The 17,801-nt window shown below is 49.0% G+C and overlaps 1 protein-coding gene across 1 annotated transcript; it reads right to left on the bottom strand.

Moving 5' to 3' along the window:
• Positions 1–10,490: 10,490 nt before the first annotated feature.
• On the bottom strand, positions 10,491–12,192 carry LOC110503472 (olfactory receptor 10A6-like). The gene is made up of 2 exons (XM_090219066.1): positions 11,397–12,192; positions 10,491–10,855 (listed from the first exon to the last, which is right to left on the bottom strand). The coding sequence occupies exons 1-2, from the start codon at positions 12,190–12,192 to the stop codon at positions 10,689–10,691; spliced, it is 963 nt and encodes a 320-aa protein (XP_090075192.1). The 3' UTR covers positions 10,491–10,688.
• Between the last annotated feature and the right edge of the window lie 5,609 nt (positions 12,193–17,801).

Raw genomic sequence — 17,801 nt, 5'->3', positions numbered from 1 at the left:
GAGGAGCTTCAGCGTGGCTACTTCAACTGCAGACACTTACGTCAGGCCTGCAACTCTGCCTAGGAGACATGAAAGCACTTCTAGCAAGAGCCACCGACCACGGAACCATGGAGGCCCTCATGACAGCAGCTGACCTTGGATGGCGGGCCCCAACACTGCCCATAGACCACTTCCGTACCAGATTATGGGAAGTTCTACGGAGAGCATACCCTACAGAAAGAAACCATGCCACCTTATCCTCCTTTACAATCAACCCAGGTGAGCAACCTGCAGCATACCTGGACAGGGCTAAGACCACATGGAGATCGGTCCACGAAGAACCATTCGATCACACTGATACCACACTCAGCATGTGGAAGGAAATGGTGGTCAACGGGTGTCCCGGAGAGGTTAAAACCAAACTCAGAGGAACGGTAGGGTTGTTTGCACTTCCTCTGACCCAATTCAACACTCATGTGCACCACCATGTGACCCAGCACAACAAGGAAAGAGGGGGTGCTGAGAGCCAGGTGCAGTCCCTCCAGGTACAACTCCTGAAACTCCAATTGAAGGAAGCACAACAAGGAGAAAAACCTAAGAAACAGATGGTGGCGGAAGAAACGAAGGAGCCGGGAACCAAAACAGACATCTCCCAAATCGTGGCACAGACTGTCTCTCAGATGATCCAACAGCAGGCAGCCCCACCACCCCAATACCCTCCCCCACAGCAGTATATCCTGCAACAACAACACCCAGTATGGGTTCGACGGGGTCCCTACACTGGACAACACAGAGGGGGAAACTACCAGTGTTTTAACTGCGGAATTACCGGTCATTTTGCCAGAGATTGCATGAAACCACTCTCCCCGCAGCAACAGCAATGGAGAGCAAGAGGAAGTGGGGGAAACCCACCTCTGCAACATCAGCTACCAGGACCCACACCCATGCATCAGCAACAGCCAGCATACAACCACCCAGAATCTAGCCACATGCAGCAGGAGCAGCAAGATTACAACCAACCCTCCCACTTCAACACCTGATCACCCAGTAAGAATGATGAGGATGCCACTCCTGCCGATGACCACACTGTCTGAAGCCCAAGAAGTGTACTGGCTAAAATGCCTACCCACAGGGCCTGCCACCCCTCACATCCAGTTTAAGTTCAACCAACTGAAAGCTCAAATCTACACTCTGCACCCATATAAGACTCCCCAAGCTGAGATCCATTGCACACTCAATGCAACAGAAACTGATGACTGCCTCTACACTGCAGACTGGGACGAAGACATGATGCACCTGACCCCACCTATCAGGTGTTGTACCATTGGGTGTGGCCCAGAGGGGGTGGCAGCACCGGTCATCCTACGATCAAGGAACCTCCATGCACCCCTGGCCTGGACGGCTGAAGCATCAACAGCCATAGCACTCCTGAAAACGGATCTATCAGCGGCAGCAGCTCTGACTGCACCTGACTACAAGAACAAGTTCCATTTGGATGTTTCTGGAAGGGAAGGATTCACCTCATCCGTCCTATTCCAGAAACAAGAGGGGGAGAGAAGGGTCTTGATGTACTACTCTTCAAACTTGACCACATTGAGGTAGGACAGTCAACATGCTCCAGATACGTTGCTGCAGTAGCAAAAGCTATTGAAAAAAAAAACAGCTCACCTCGTGATGTCACCCTTCAATCAGCCATCATCCCTCAACCAGCATCGGCCAAATTAGCTGAAATCATCGGATTGACGCAGGTCCTCATCAGAGGAAAAGGAAAGACTGAATATCTATACAGACTCAGCCCATGCCCATGAAGCAGGCCACACTGATGGACCCAGAACTTTTATGAGAAACACATGGCCCCACACACGAAGGCAAACTAAAGACCCTCCAAAAAGGCCTCGCACATCTGGTGGCACCCTCACATAAAAAATATGACTGACTTATTTTATGACGATGATTTATTTTGTGACGAATGCAATGGTTGTGACAGACACAACCCAAAGAAACCATATCAAACACCAATGGGCTCATACGTAACACCTAATGCATGTTTTCAGGATATTAGTATAGACTACACCGACATGGGCCCCGAAAATTTATCTAAAGGCAAACTCTATCTCCTAGTCATAGTAGATAGGTTCTCCAAATGGGTAGAGGCAATAATAACAAAAGGGGAGGATGCTAGGTCAGTCTTTAAGTGGCTACAAACCAAACTAATACCCAGGTATGGCATCCCAAGACAAATCAAATTTGACAAATGGCTCACATTTAACAAACACCTGAGACAGGTGGAAGAAAGATTTGGCATAACCCACAGATTTGGATCTGTGTACAGGCCCCAATCCCAAAATCTGGTGGAACGTCAAACCAAAAGCTAAGATAGCTTTGGGATAATGACTGGTAGAGTCATGCATGGTCCACCAAGGGAGGGAGGTCATATGCCCGCCCTTGATGTACAACAAATTGTAATGTCTAATTATGTGAAAAAACTGACGGTTCTCTCTGCAGCACTCTCTACCCAGGTTCACAAGGTCCAGGAGGGGGAGCTGCCGGGGGACACGACACTACTGAAGGTAAAGGTTGGTGACGGGGTGAGGGTTACAGTCCACAAGAGAAAGTGGCTGGAACCCAGGTGGACTGGACCGTACGAAGTGAAGGAGGTTACTTCACACTCAGTCCAGGTCAAAGGTAAATCAGGCACACCTTGACACCGCCTTACACATTGCACCCCAGCCCCAATTCCTTCTAGAACACTGACTGAAGTCAGAGCTGATTTGAGCGGCCTAAATTCGATTCCAAATGAAGACACTCCTTCCTCAGGTGATGCGGCATCAAACTCCGCCTCCCCTGAGAAGGGAACCTCGCCCAGTTAGAGGGAAATTTCTCCCTCTCTGGGTGAGGCTGGGGATATCTGGTCCCTTATTTGTGATATTCATACTGATATTTGGAGTAACCCTAGGACTTTCACATGGTTAATTGAACAACTATTTCACCCTGCCACATCACATACACCAACCCCTACACATGTCCCTAACTCCTTTCCTGATATCACTCCCTCCAATCACTCCCGTCCCAAACGTAGCACTACACCTACAGACCCACCATGCAAATCAGACAAGGTTAGGAGCACCACCTTATGTATACCCACGATTGCAACCGCCACCTTTCTGCTATAGTTTTCACGTCTAATAGACGTGAAGAGGGGGATTTGTTATATAAATATTCATACACATAGCTCATATAAACAAAGACATTCCGTCGTAAGAACACATACACCCAGCCAGAAGACTGACCCCCTCTTCCTTATATAAACACACATCTCATCTCCCTCTAACTGGCCGGTCCCAAGAGCAAAGAACTTTTGCTGTGCACCAATGGGGCCCACTCTGGCTAGAGCAAGGCCCGCCTCCAACCCTCCGACCAGTCAAGAAGACCGAAACGACAAGACTCCACCTACTTTATTCTATGTATAAAAATGTATGTAACCATTGTATAGGCCTCTTTTTCACCTGGCTCCTTGCCGAGTTATGTGAACTAGGTCCGTGCACGTAAAACTGCGGGACAAGATATCTCTGACTCATTAAAACTGTCTTTCGTTACAACTGAAATCCACTCTGTCCAGCGTCCGTGATTTGGTCTCAACTCTCCAGTATTTGAACACTAACAAATACAAGAACTACACTGCTGTCACGACTTCTACCGAGGGTGACTTCTCTCCCTGTTCGGGCGGCGCTCGGCGCTCGGCGTCGCCGGTCTACTAGCCACTACCGATCCCTTTTTCTTTTTCTGGTTGTTTTGTCTGTGTTCCTTTTCACACCTGGTTTTCAATTGCTTTGATTTCTGTGGGTATATAGGGCAGCTGTTACCTGCCCTAATTCGTGCAGGATTAGACTTGTGTGTATTGCGTTCGATGGTATTTGATGTTTGTTGTTTTTTTCGCATTTACGCACGTGTATGTAAAGTGTCGGAACTGTGTTAGTTCCTCCGTGTGTTTGCACGATTATTCGAGAGCGTAGTTTTGGGATTTTTGTTCTGTGCCATTTGCATTGCTGGACTATTATTAAACACGCTCCTCAGACATCCCTGCTCTCCTGCGCCTGACTCCTACACCTCTCACCAAGACGCATGTTATCACAGAATCCTGCACCAATATAATTATGGAGTCAGCAGGAGCAGACGCACTTCCAGGGTCCGTGGAGGAGCGAGTTCAACACCACACGGCAGTGTTACACCGACTGGGGACCGCCATGGATCAGGTGATGGCGACGATGGAGAGATGGGAGAGAGGTGGCCTTCCCACACCGTTATCAGCTACACCCCAACCAGTACCACTACCCTCTCCTTCATTGCCTGAGCACAGTGGAATTCGACTCGCCCTCCCGAGGGAGTATGATGGGACGGCGGCCGGGTGCCAGGGCTTCTTACTCCAGATGGACCTATACCTGGCGACCGTTCGTCCGGCTCCTTCGGGGGGTGAGAGCGTGAACGCCCTCGTCTCCTGCCTCGCAGGTAAAGCCCTGGAGTGGGCCAACGCGGTGTGGAACGATCCTGACTCGGCGAGGGACCACTACCCAGAGTTCACCCGCCGCTTTCGGGCCGTGTTTGATCACCCACCTGAGGGTCGAGCGGCGGGTGAACGGCTGTTCCATCTGAGGCAGGAGAGGAGGAGTGCTCAGGACTTTGCTCTAGAGTTCCGGACCTTGGCCGCTGGCGCGGAATGGAACGACAGGGCCTTGATCGATCACTATAGGTGTAGTTTGCGTGAGGACGTCCGTAGGGAGCTGGCCTGTAGAGACACCACCCTGTCCTTGGACCAATTGATCGACATGTCCATTCGGTTGGACAACTTGCTGGCGACCCGCGGACGTCCAGATCGGGCTCTGTCAGTTCCATCTCCCAGCTCCACCACTCCAACACCCATGGAGCTAGGAGGTGCTTCAGCGAGGGCGACCGGAGGAGGGGGCCTTTCCTGTGCCAGCTGTGGTCGCAGAGGGCACACTGCTGACCGGTGCTGGGGGGGTCCCCCCGGGAGTCGAGACGCCAGGCCGAGCACTGCCCGGACACCTCAGGTGAGTCGGCACCAGGCTCACCCAGAGCCCCCTGTTGGTCACGTGTATGTATGGATTGTTTTTCCTAAATTTTCCCCTCTTTCCCGGCATAAGGCGCTAGTAGATTCAGGCGCGGCGGGGAATTTTATTGACCGCGGTTTAGCGAACAGGTTAGGGATTCCCCTTGTTCAGCTGGATAAACCCTTCCCAGTGCACGCCTTAGATAGCCGACCATTAGGGTCAGGGCTAGTCAGGGAGGCCACGGCTCCACTGGATATGGTTACGCAGGAGGGTCATGAGGAGAGAATTAGTCTCTTCCTCATTGATTCTCCTGCGTTTCCGGTGGTGTTGGGGATCCCCTGGTTGGCCTGTCACAACCCCAGGATTTCGTGGCAACAGAGGGCTCTACAGGGGTGGTCGGAGGAGTGCTCAGGCAGGTGTGTAGGAGTTTCCATCGGTGCTACAACGGTGGAGAGTCCAGACCAAGTCTCCACCGTGCACATTCCCTCAGAATATGCCGATTTGGCTATCGCCTTCTGTAAAAAGAAGGCGACCCAATTACCACCTCATCGACGAGGGGATTGTGCGATAAATCTCCTGGTAGGCGCTGCACTTCCCAGGAGTCACGTGTATCCCCTGTCACAGGAGGAGACGGTGGCTATGGAGACATACATATCGGAATCTCTGGGGCAGGGGTTCATTCAGCCCTCCATCTCACCTGCCTCCTCGAGTTTCTTTTTTGTGAAGAAGAAGGAGGGTGGTCTGCGTCCGTGCATTGACTATAGAGGTCTAAATTCCATCACGGTGGGGTATAGTTACCCGCTACCTCTCATTGCCACGGCGATTGAGTCATTTCACGGAGCACGGTTTTTCACAAAACTGGATCTCAGGAGTGCATATAACTTGGTGCGTATCCGGAAGGGAGATGAGTGGAAGACGGCGTTTAGTACCACATCCGGCCATTATGAGTACCTCGTCATGCCGTACGGTTTGAAGAATGCTCCAGCAGTCTTCCAATCTTTTGTGGATGAGATTCTCAGGGATCTGCACGGTCAGGGTGTGGTGGTTTACATCGATGATATTCTGGTCTATTCCGCTACACGGGCCGCGCATGTGTCTCTGGTGCGCAGGGTACTTGGGAGACTGTTGGAGCATGACCTGTACGTCAAGGCTGAGAAATGCTCGTTCTTCCAACAGGCCGTCTCCTTCCTTGGATATCGCATTTCCACATCGTGGTTGGTGATGGAGGATGACCGCATTGCAGCCGTGAGTAATTGGCCGACTCCAACCACGGTAAAGGAGGTGCAGCGGTTCTTAGGGTTTGCCAACTACTACCGGAGGTTTATCCGGGGTTTTGGGCAGGTGGCTGCGCCCATTACGTCACTGCTGAAGGGGGGGCCGACGCGTCTGGGGTGGTCGGCTGAGGCGGACAGGGCTTTTGGTCGCCTGAAGGCTCTTTTTACCTCGGCTCCCGTGCTGGCGCATCCGGACCCCTCTTTGGCATTTATAGTGGAGGTGGACGCATCCGAGGCTGGGGTTGGAGCCGTGCTCTCCCAGCGCTCGGGTGCGCCACCGAAGCTCCGCCCCTGTGCTTTCTTTTCTCAGAAGCTCAGCCCGGCGGAGCGAAACTATGACGTGGGGGATCGGGAGCTGCTAGCTGTTGTCAGAGCCCTGAAGGTGTGGAGACATTGGCTTGAGGGGGCCCAGCACCCTTTCCTCATCTGGACTGACCACCGTAATCTAGAGTACATTCGGGCAGCGAGGAGACTGAACCCTCGTCAGGCAAGGTGGGCCATGTTTTTCACCCGATTTAGGTTTACCATCTCCTATAGACCAGGCTCCCAGAACACTAAGGCAGACGCACTGTCCCGACTATATGATACGGAGGAGCGGGCCATTGATCCTGCGCCCATCCTCCCGGCTTCTTGTCTAGTGGCACCTGTAAGGTGGGAGGTGGACGCAGACATTGAGCGAGCATCGCGTGTTGAGCCCACTCCACCACAATGTCCAGCGGGACGGGTGTATGTTCCGCTGGAGGTTAGAGACAGGTTAATTTGGTGGGCTCACACATCCCCCTCCTCTGGTCATCCGGGGATTGGGAGGACGGCGCGATGTCTTAGTGGGAAGTACTGGTGGACCACTTTAGCCAAGGACGTGAGGGTTTATGTGTCCTCCTGCTCAGTGTGCGCTCAGTGCAAGGCTCCTAGGCACCTGCCCAGAGGGAAGTTACAACCACTTCCCGTTCCACAGCGGCCTTGGTCACACCTGTCGGTTGACTTCTTGACCGATCTGCCACCGTCACAGGGCAACACCACAATCCTGGTCGTTGTGGATCGGTTTTCTAAGTCCTGTCGTCTCCTCCCTTTGCCCGGTCTCCCTACGGCCCTACAGACGGCGGAGGCCCTGTTTACTCACGTCTTCCGGCACTACGGGGTGCCTGAGGATATTGTTTCTGATCGGGGTCCCCAGTTCACGTCCAGGGTGTGGAAGGCATTCATGGAACGTTTGGGGGTCTCGGTCAGCCTGACCTCTGGGTTTCACCCCGAGAGTAATGGGCAGGTGGAAAGAGTGAACCAGGATGTGGGTAGGTTTCTGCGGTCGTATTGCCAGGACCGGCCAGGGGAGTGGGCGAAGTACATCCCCTGGGCGGAGATGGCCCAGAACTCACTCCCCCACTCCTCTACGAACCTGTCGCCCTTCCAATGTGTGTTGGGCTATCAGCCGGTCCTGGTACCATGGCATCAGAGCCAGACCGAGGCTCCTGCGGTGGACGATTGGGTGAAACGCTCAAGGGAAACCTGGGAGGCCGCCCATGGGTACCTTAAACGGGCCGAAGCACGGCAGAAGGCCAGTGCCGACCGCCATCGCAGCGAGGCCCCGGTGTACACACCGGGGGACCGGGTCTGGCTCTCGACCCGAAACCTGCCCCTCCACCTGCCCTGCCGGAAGCTGGGTCCGCGGTTTGTGGGGCCATTCAAAGTCCTGAGGAGAATAAACGAGGTGTGTTATAGGTTACAGCTCCCCCCGTATTACCGTATTAACCCCTCGTTTCATGTGTCTCTCCTCAGGCCGGTGGTGGCTGGTCCGCTTCAAGAAGATGAGGTGCGGGAGGTCCCTCCGCCCCCGCTGGACATCGGGGGGGCGCCGGCGTATGCAGTTCGGTCCATACTGGACTCGAGGCGTCGGGTGGGGGGTCTTCAGTACCTCGTGGACTGGGAGGGGTACGGTCCGGAGGAGAGATGCTGGGTGCCGGTGGAGGACGTACTGGATCCTCCTATGCTAAGGGAGTTTCACCGCCTCCATCCGGATCGCCCTGCGCCTCGTCCTCCGGGTCGTCCTCGAGGCCGGCGTCGTCGCGCTGCGGGAGCCGCGCGTCAGGGGGGGGGGTACTGTCACGACTTCTACCGAGGGTGACTTCTCTCCCTGTTCGGGCGGCGCTCGGCGCTCGGCGTCGCCGGTCTACTAGCCACTACCGATCCCTTTTTCTTTTTCTGGTTGTTTTGTCTGTGTTCCTTTTCACACCTGGTTTTCAATTGCTTTGATTTCTGTGGGTATATAGGGCAGCTGTTACCTGCCGTAATTCGTGCAGGATTAGACTTGTGTGTATTGCGTTCGATGGTATTTGATGTTTGTTGTTTTTTTCGCATTTACGCACGTGTATGTAAAGTGTCGGAACGTGTGTTTGCACGATTATTCGAGAGCGTAGTTTTGGGATTTTTGTTCTGTGCCATTTGCATTGCTGGACTATTATTAAACACGCTCCTCAGACATCCCTGCTCTCCTGCGCCTGACTCCTACACCTCTCACCAAGACGCATGTTATCACAACTGCTCCTTAATAGTTATGTATATTCACCACAGAATACAAGAACTGCACTGCTCCTTAATAGTTATGTATATTCACCACAGAATACAAGAACTGCACTGCTCCTTAATAGTTATGTATATTCACCACAGAATACAGGAACTACACTGCTCCTTAATAGTTATGTATATTCACCACAGAATACAGGAACTGCAACACTACGTATTTGTCTTTTTCTGTTACATCCTTTAATTGATTTATTCCTTGTTTTGTCTCTCTTTTATTCCTCGTTTCTCCCACTGCATACTGCTTGTATGTTACCTTATACTGAATATAGTCTAAATAAATCAATACCTTTATTCCTCGTTTCTCCCACTGCATACTGATTGTATGAACTTGCTTGTATGTTACCTTATACTGAATATAGTCAAAATAAATCAATACCTTTATTCCTCGTTTCTCCCACTGCATACTGATTGTATGTTACCTTATACTGAATATAGTCAAAATAAATCAATACTTTTATTCCTCGTTTCTCCCACTGCATACTGATTGTATGTTACCTTATACTGAATATAGTCAAAATAAATCAATACTTTTATTCCTCGTTTCTCCCACTGCATACTGCTTGTATGTTACCTTATACTGAATATAGTCAAAATAAATCAATACTTTTATTCCTCGTTTCTCCCACTGCATACTGATTGTATGTTACCTTATACTGAATATAGTCAAAATAAATCAATACTTTTATTCCTCGTTTCTCCCACTGCATACTGATTGTATGTTACCTTATACTGAATATAGTCAAAATAAATCAATACTTTTATTCCTCGTTTCTCCCACTGCATACTGATTGTATGTTACCTTATACTGAATATAGTCAAAATAAATCAATACATTTATTCCTCGTTTCTCCCACTGCATACTAATTGTATGAACTGTTTATATGTTACCTTACACTGAATATATTAAAAACAAATAAATAATTGTTCACATATAAAAATAAAAATACATGTAGTGATTATAAACCTTATACATGCTAATTAATGCTTACAAATATTTACAAATATGTATTTAGTAAAGGTTTATAAATAACTTATTAATCCTTATTCATGAAATGTCTTAGTGTTACTCATTTTACCTTTGAACAGAGCCCTACAGTGTGTCTCTGCCAGTGAATATGTTTTAGTGCCACCTAGTGGAACTAATGAATGGATGTTATTTGATTAGAGTTGAACTCTTTCAACGTAAATACTGTATATCTAGATACTTTGCAAAACTTTACCTCCATGCCATAATATGTGACAAATACCTGTCCTCACTCATCATGCCCTGTACTGTCAGTATTCATAATGATTTTACCTGGATATGCTGTGCCTTTCTGTTAATAGTTTTATTTTATTATATATTTTTAAATAAAGTCTTTATCTAGTCAAGTCAGTTAAGAACACATTCTTCATGGTGGTTGCAAAATGATTTCGTCCAGTAATTAATGTTATTATAATATATAAACACTCCATGATTACAGCTGTGGCATAACAACTTGTATCTGAAAAGCACCCCCAAAAATATTTGAAATTAGAAGTTTGAATTGTATTAATTTATCACAATCAAATATGTTAAATCTATTATATGCAAATATTAAGTGTTCAACAGAAGAATAGTCAGACATTGTTTTATTGCAATTATCTAAAGAATTAGAGTATTCATAAAACAGAATTAACAGAAAAATGCTGAAATGAAATAGATACAAAATGCAAAGGGAATGCACCTTACTTGGAAAGTCTTCTTATATCTACAGTTCTTGAGTTTTTGCTGCAGATTTGAAAATACGATCAACAACTCCAACGCAAAGTCTCATTTGTGAGAAGTAACTTTTGTCTTTACAAACAGTTTGATGATTTTCTCCCGCAGCTCCTCTGTCTTTAGGCTGTAGATGATAGGATTGAGCATGGGTGGCAGGGTGACAGACACAGTGAGGATGGCAGTCAGGAGGTCTGGGGACTGCACCAAGCGCAGGTTACCTAGGAGGGAAGGGACAAACAGACACACATCCAGTGACTTTGACATGTTGATTGATATTATTAACAGTCAATTATGATATTCAGCTAAGATAAGAAGGAACTTGTGTGCTGAGACATGCTGTACGCTCCCACTTGTCAAAGCCTAGCAACCAGACAACTCAGATGTGCGGCAGGTAGCCTAGTGGTTAAGAGGTTTGGACCAGTAACTGAAAGGTTGCTGGTTTGAATCCAAAGCTGACTATGTGAAAAATCTGTCAATGTGCCCTTGAGTAAGGCACTTAGCATCTACTAAAATGCAATGTGCTAGTGCTCTTTTGAATGACAACTTATACAGTACAATAAACACACACTTGGGGGCAAACTAGTCAGAGTCCTCCTTTATTCCTGACCTACACTTAGGGAGAATACAGTTTACAGCACGTATACAAGTTGTGGCGAAGAGCACATAAACATTTCGCTGAACCTTTTACACCTGTGGGAAACTGAAGGTGACGATTATATTTGATTTGATTTTGAAGTCAACAGTCATCCCTGTGTTTACCTAGGACGTAGGCCAGGATGACAGGGAGGTAGTACACCAGTACCAGCAGCAGGTGAGTGAGACAGGTGTGGAAGGCTTTCCACCGCTGGGTAGTCGAGGCAAACTTCAGCACCGCAACCACCACCACAGCATAGGTGAAGATGATGAAGGACAGGGGGCCTAACAGGACAGCCAGAGTTTTAGCTGTTGCTAGTTTCCTGTTGAAAGAGATGTCAGAGCAGGCCAGTCTGTATACAGGGCCGTGCTCACAGCAGCAGCTCTGCACCACCCTAGAGGCACAGTAAGGCAGGCTAGAGGCCAGGGCGACAGGGTAGACCTCCAAGAGGAAGGCCAGGGTCCAGATCCCTAGCAGGATGAGCAGCATCCTCAGGTTGGTGTTGATGGTGAGGTAACGCAGAGGGAAACAAATGGCTATCACACGGTCGTACGCTAGGAGAGCCAGGGAGAAGGACTCCATATCACCAAATAAATGCATGAAGAACATCTGAGAAAAACACGTCCCAAAGGAGACGTAGTTCAGATTGAACACAAATACAGGCACCATCTGGGGGATGATAACACTGTTCAAAGAGATGTCCACCACAGCTAAATTGCACACTGCAACATATTTTGGATTTTGAAGGCTTGGGTTCATAATGAAGACTGCTAACAGAACAAAGTTACCCATTAGAGTGATGATGTATATTATAGAGAGAGCTAGGATGAGGTAGTTCTTATTGCCCAGTGTGTGGAAGGCTGTGATGTAGAATCCATCATCTGATGACCCCGTTCCATTGTAAAGCACAGAAAAACCCATTTGAGGGGCCACTGTGTGTCTGGAAGAGAAATACAGATTACTGAAATGGAAAAGCAATCAAAATCCCTAAGTTATCTGATGATACATAATGAAGTGACTAAGGCAAGACCATCTCAAACTAAACAGCCTTCCTGTTCATGTTATACCTCTCTAACACTATTTTACAATAATTATGAACACCCACTGTACCAACACCAATAATACTGAACACCCACTGTACCAACATCAACAATACTGAACACCCACTGTACCTCTGCTTTTAACAACGTTTTGGAGGCAGTCTTTGTGTGAACTGAAGGACAATTAGACAAATCCACCATTATAAAGAGTTGTGATAAAGAATGCAATCGTCATTTGGGTTTAATTAGAGTGAGAAAACAAGTACATATTTATATATCAACAACTCATTAAAGCCAATGTTAATAGATGAGGACCTAATTATCACCATCTTATTTTATCATATCAGGGCCTAATGATCTCTTTTGACTATAATGTTTACACTCATTAGGTTCTCTGTTTTAATTATGACAACAACAGTTAAGGATAATCTAGTTTAAACCGCTCAGTTCTGCCTCCAGGGAAAGGTTCATGACAATAAACACCAACCTGCACCTTTTGGTCTTCCCATTTGCCTTCTCTAACTCTTGTTCTGGACTCCCTGTAAGATCATTTAAAAATCCCTGGCTTATCTCGACATGTCTTCTAAACCCAAACGCTATCCCTGACTGTTGGAAGTGAGTTTGAGTAATGTAAAATGTATTTAAAAAATTATGTTATGTGAACTTGCAATACAAATGGCTGAGCTAATCAAACAACCAGTTAAAATACTGTGTTGGCTTACGTGTTGGCTAATACTGATACTAATACTGTGTTGGCTTATGTTCTCTATAACATATTTCCCGGTGTGCTATTCAGCAAGTGCAGTGGGGAGCTCAGTCTTGTTCTTTCTAACTGTGCCAACCATGGTGATGGTTGGCACATCTTCCTCTTCAGAAGCTGCTGACTGAGTTCATAAGAGGTGAAGAAATTGTCACACGTGACATTGTGCCCCCTCAGTCCATATGTCACATCAAGCAAAACCCGCATCCCCTGGTTCTTCTCCGGAACTCCGCTGGTCAGCTTCCCTGTGTAGACTTGCATCTTCCAAGCGTAGCTGGATTGTGCATCACAGGCCACCCATATCTTGATGCCATACTGGGCAAGCCAGACCCTCCACCCACTTCTCCCAGACCTCCCTTATGGCCGCCAGTTTGTCTCTCACACGTCTTGCAGGTCTTGATTCACGGTTATCAAATCGTGGCATTCTTGAGAAAGTGTGAAAGACTTTCAGTGGCATCATGGCACAGAAAATCTCCTTTCCACTCTCTGCATCCCAGAGACTACATGTAGCCTCGCCTCTGGATTTAAACACACACTCTAAGATTAGCAGCCCTATGTAGGCATGCAGGTCAATCTCATCCATCCTTTTCCAGTTGTCTCCGTATTTACGGAAACCCTCCAAATTTGTCATCTCCAGGATGCTTTTTTCGATGGCTGGTGTGATGAACATGTAGAATGTTGAGGAGACGTCCTGGACGTGCAAATGCATGTCTTGTGGGCCCTGGGGTCATCCTTGTGACATGTTGACTGCATGGGGTCATGACCTTTTGTGCTGCCATCCTGCCCTGGCTGTCATATGGTGACAAGGACCATGTTATTTTGCTGTTCTTTGACAAAAATGTCTCTCTTTCAGCTTGGGGGATTTCTTCATCTGAAGATAATGCAGTGCTCTGTGTTGTATTCTTCCCCATCTTATTCTTCAGATACCTCCCCCTCTTCTAAATCATTGTTCTCTTGTTCCTCCTGGACATCTGAAAAAATTAGATCTACGACCCGTTCGTCACTGAAACGTGCATTCATGGCTTCAGCAGAGAGAGAACTGGGGCGACTGTCATCTGGAGCACCTTTATAGCCTCTGACTGCATTCCTCATTAGCAAACAATGCTTTCAAGAAATGTTTATTTTCTATGAAATTGATTGAATTTTTTCTGTGAACTTGAGCCATGTGTGTGTTGTCGTGGAGGGGAGATGCTGCACGTGCACAATACAGTTTTAGTTTTGTCTGAGTTCAATCAGTAGCACACAATCTCAATTTCTCATTGTGTGTTTGTGTCTTTGTGGTTTTTGTGGTGTGTAATTTATTAAATAATTGCCGGGTCAAAAATGACCCTAAGAAAATCTTTGAACCCTTGTGGTGTACAGCTTTCATGGAAATATGAACAAAGGCGATGTTTCACTTTTTCTAATGTTGAGGTCACTCTAGGAAAAGTCATCAAATTTCAAGTTGAGAAAATATCATTTAGGGGGTTTTCTCTGCTGTTAGTCATAGTGGTGGGTCATATTTGTGTTACGGTGCGTGAATGAGGACCCAAAAGCGAATTAACTTAAACAGAGCTTCTTTAATTACCAAACATAGGTAGGCTCAGACGGACCGGCAGATTCCGACAGGACAAGACAAGGTTACAGCAAACATGACGACAGTCTGGTTCAGGCATGAAACACAACAAACAAGAATCCGACAAAGACAGGAGCAGAAACAGAGAGAGATATAGGGACCTAATCAGAGGGAAAAAGGGAACAGGTGGGAAAAGGGGTGACGAGGTGGTTAGGAGGAGACAAGGCACAGCTGGGGGAAAGAGGGGGAGAAAAGGTAACCTAACAACGACCAGCAGAGGGAGACAGGGTGAAGGGAAAGGACAGAGACAAGACACAACATGACAGTACATGACAGTACCCCCCCACTCACCGAGCGCCTCCTGGCGCACTCGAGGAGGACACCTGGCGGCAACGGAGGAAATCCTCGATCAGCGCACGGTCCAGCACGTCCCGAGAGGGAACCCAACTCCTCTCCTCAGGACCGTACCCCTCCCAATCTACGAGGTACTGGTGACCACGGCCCCGAGGACGCATGTCCAAAATTTTACGGACCCTGTAGATGGGTGCGCCCTCGACAAGGATGGGGGGGGGGGGGGAAGACGAGCGGGGGCGCGAAGGACGGGCTTGATGCAGGAGACATGGAAGACCGGGTGGACGCGACGAAGGTATCGCGGAAGAAGAAGTCGAACTGCGACAGGATTAATGACCCGAGAAATACGGAACGGACCAATGAACCGCGGGGTCAACTTGCGAGAAGCCGTCTTAAGGGGAAGGTTCTGAGTGGAGAGCCAAACTCTCTGACCGCGACAATATCTAGGACTCTTAGTTCTACGCTTATTAGCAGCCCTCACAGTCTGCGTCCTATAACGGCAAAGTGCAGACCTGACCCTCTTCCAGGTGCGCTCGCAACGTTGGACAAAAGCCTGAGCGGAGGGGACGCTGGACTCGGCGAACTGAGATGAGAACAGCGGAGGCTGGTACCCGAGGCTACTCTGAAAGGGAGATAGCCCGGTCGCAGACGAAGGAAGCGAGTTGTGGGCGTATTCTGCCCAGGGGAGCTGTTCTGACCAAGACGCAGGGTTGCGAAAAGAAAGACTGCGTAAGATGCGACCAATAGTCTGATTGGCCCGTTCTGCTTGACCGTTAGACTGGGGGTGAAAGCCGGAAGAGAGACTGACGGAAGCCCCAATCAAACGGCAAAACTCCCTCCAAAATTGAGACGTGAATTGCGGACCTCTGTCCGAAACGACGTCTGACGGAAGGCCATGAATTCTGAAAACATTCTCGATGATGATTTGTGCCGTCTCTTTAGCAGAAGGAAGCTTAGCAAGGGGAATGAAATGAGCCGCCTTAGAGAACCTATCGACAACCGTAAGAATAACAGTCTTCCCCGCTGACGAAGGCAGTCCGGTGACAAAATCTAAGGCGATGTGAGACCACGGTCGAGAGGGAATAGGAAGCGGCCTGAGACGGCCGGCAGGAGGAGAGTTACCGGACTTAGTCTGCGCGCAGACCGAACAAGCAGCCACGAAACGACGCGTGTCATGCTCCCGGGTGGGCCACCAAAAACGCTGGCGAATGGAAGCAAGCGTACCCCGAACGCCAGGGTGGCCGGCTAACTTGGCAGAGTGAGCCCACTGAAGAACGGCCAGACGAGTAGGAACGGGAACGAAAAGAAGGTTCCTAGGACAAGCGCGCGGCGACGGAGTGTGAGTGAGCGCTTGCTTTACCTGCCTCTCAATTCCCCAGACAGTCAACCCGACAACACGCCCCTGAGGGAGAATCCCCTCGGGGTCAGTGGAGGCTACTGAAGAACTGAAGAGACGAGACAAAGCATCAGGCTTGGTGTTCTTAGAGCCCGGACGATAAGAAATCACGAACTCGAAACGAGCGAAAAACAGCGCCCAACGCGCCTGACGCGCATTAAGTCGTTTGGCAGAACGGATGTACTCAAGGTTCCTATGGTCAGTCCAAACGACAAAAGGAACGGTCGCCCCCTCCAACCACTGTCGCCATTCGCCTAGGGCTAACCGGATGGCGAGCAGTTCGCGGTTACCCACATCATAGTTACGTTCCGACGGCGACAGGCGATGAGAAAAATACGCGCATGGGTGGACCTTGTCGTCAGAGAGGGAGCGCTGAGAAAGAATGGCTCCCACGCCCACCTCTGACGCGTCAACCTCGACAACGAACTGTCTAGAGACGTCAGGTGTAACAAGGATAGGAGCGGATGTAAAACGATTCTTGAGGAGATCAAAAGCTCCCTGGGCGGAAACGGACCACTTAAAGCACGTCTTGACAGAAGTAAGGGATGTGAGAGGAGCTGCCACCTGACCGAAATTACGGATGAAACGACGATAGAAGTTCGCGAAGCCGAGAAAGCGCTGCAGCTCGACGCGTGACTTAGGGACGGGCCAATCAATGACAGCTTGGACCTTAGCGGGATCCATCTTAATGCCTTCAGCGGAAATAACAGAACCGAGAAATGTGACGGAGGAGGCATGAAAAGTGCACTTCTCAGCCTTCACAAAAAGACAATTCTCTAAAAGGCGCTGGAGGACACGTCGAACATGCTGAACATGAATCTGGAGTGACGGTGAAAAAATCAGGATATCGTCAAGGTAAACGAAAACAAAGATGTTCAGCATGTCTCTCAGGACATCATTGACTAATGCCTGAAAGACAGCTGGAGCGTTAGCGAGGCCGAAAGGAAGAACCCGGTATTCAAAGTGCCCTAACGGAGTGTTAAACGCCGTCTTCCACTCGTCCCCCTCCCTGATGCGCACGAGATGGTAAGCGTTACGAAGGTCCAACTTAGTGAAAAACCTGGCTCCCTGCAGGATCTCGAAGGCTGAAGACATAAGAGGAAGCGGATAACGATTCTTCACTGTTATGTCATTCAGCCCTCGATAATCTATGCAGGGGCGCAGAGACCCGTCCTTCTTCTTGACAAAAAAAAACCCCGCTCCGGCGGGAGAGGAGGAGGGGACTATGGTACCGGCGTCAAGAGCTACAGACAAATAATCTTCGAGAGCCTTACGTTCGGGAGCCGACAGAGAGTATAGTCTACCCCGGGGGGGGGGTGGTTCCCGGAAGGAGATCAATACTACAATCATACGACCGGTGTGGAGGAAGAGAGGTGGCCCTGGACCGACTGAACACCGTGCGCAGATCGTGATATTCCTCCGGCACCC

Source organism: Oncorhynchus mykiss, chromosome 24 (genome assembly GCF_057628025.1).
Source record: "Oncorhynchus mykiss isolate SJ-2025 chromosome 24, ASM5762802v1, whole genome shotgun sequence".
In the NCBI taxonomy this organism is placed as follows: domain Eukaryota; kingdom Metazoa; phylum Chordata; class Actinopteri; order Salmoniformes; family Salmonidae; genus Oncorhynchus; species Oncorhynchus mykiss.
The sequence above is the reverse complement of the archived record's forward strand: the minus strand, read 5'-3'. Positions and strand labels throughout refer to the sequence as shown.

Bases quoted from the DNA above. Each gene is read 5' to 3' on its own strand.
- LOC110503472 (XM_090219066.1), bottom strand. From the start codon at position 12,192: ATGGGTTTTTCTGTGCTTTACAATGGAACGGGGTCATCAGATGATGGA. The intron at 10,856-11,396 runs GTAAACACAGGG...CTTCCCTCCTAG, and splicing joins CATCCTGGCCTACGTCCTAG to GTAACCTGCGCTTGGTGCAG.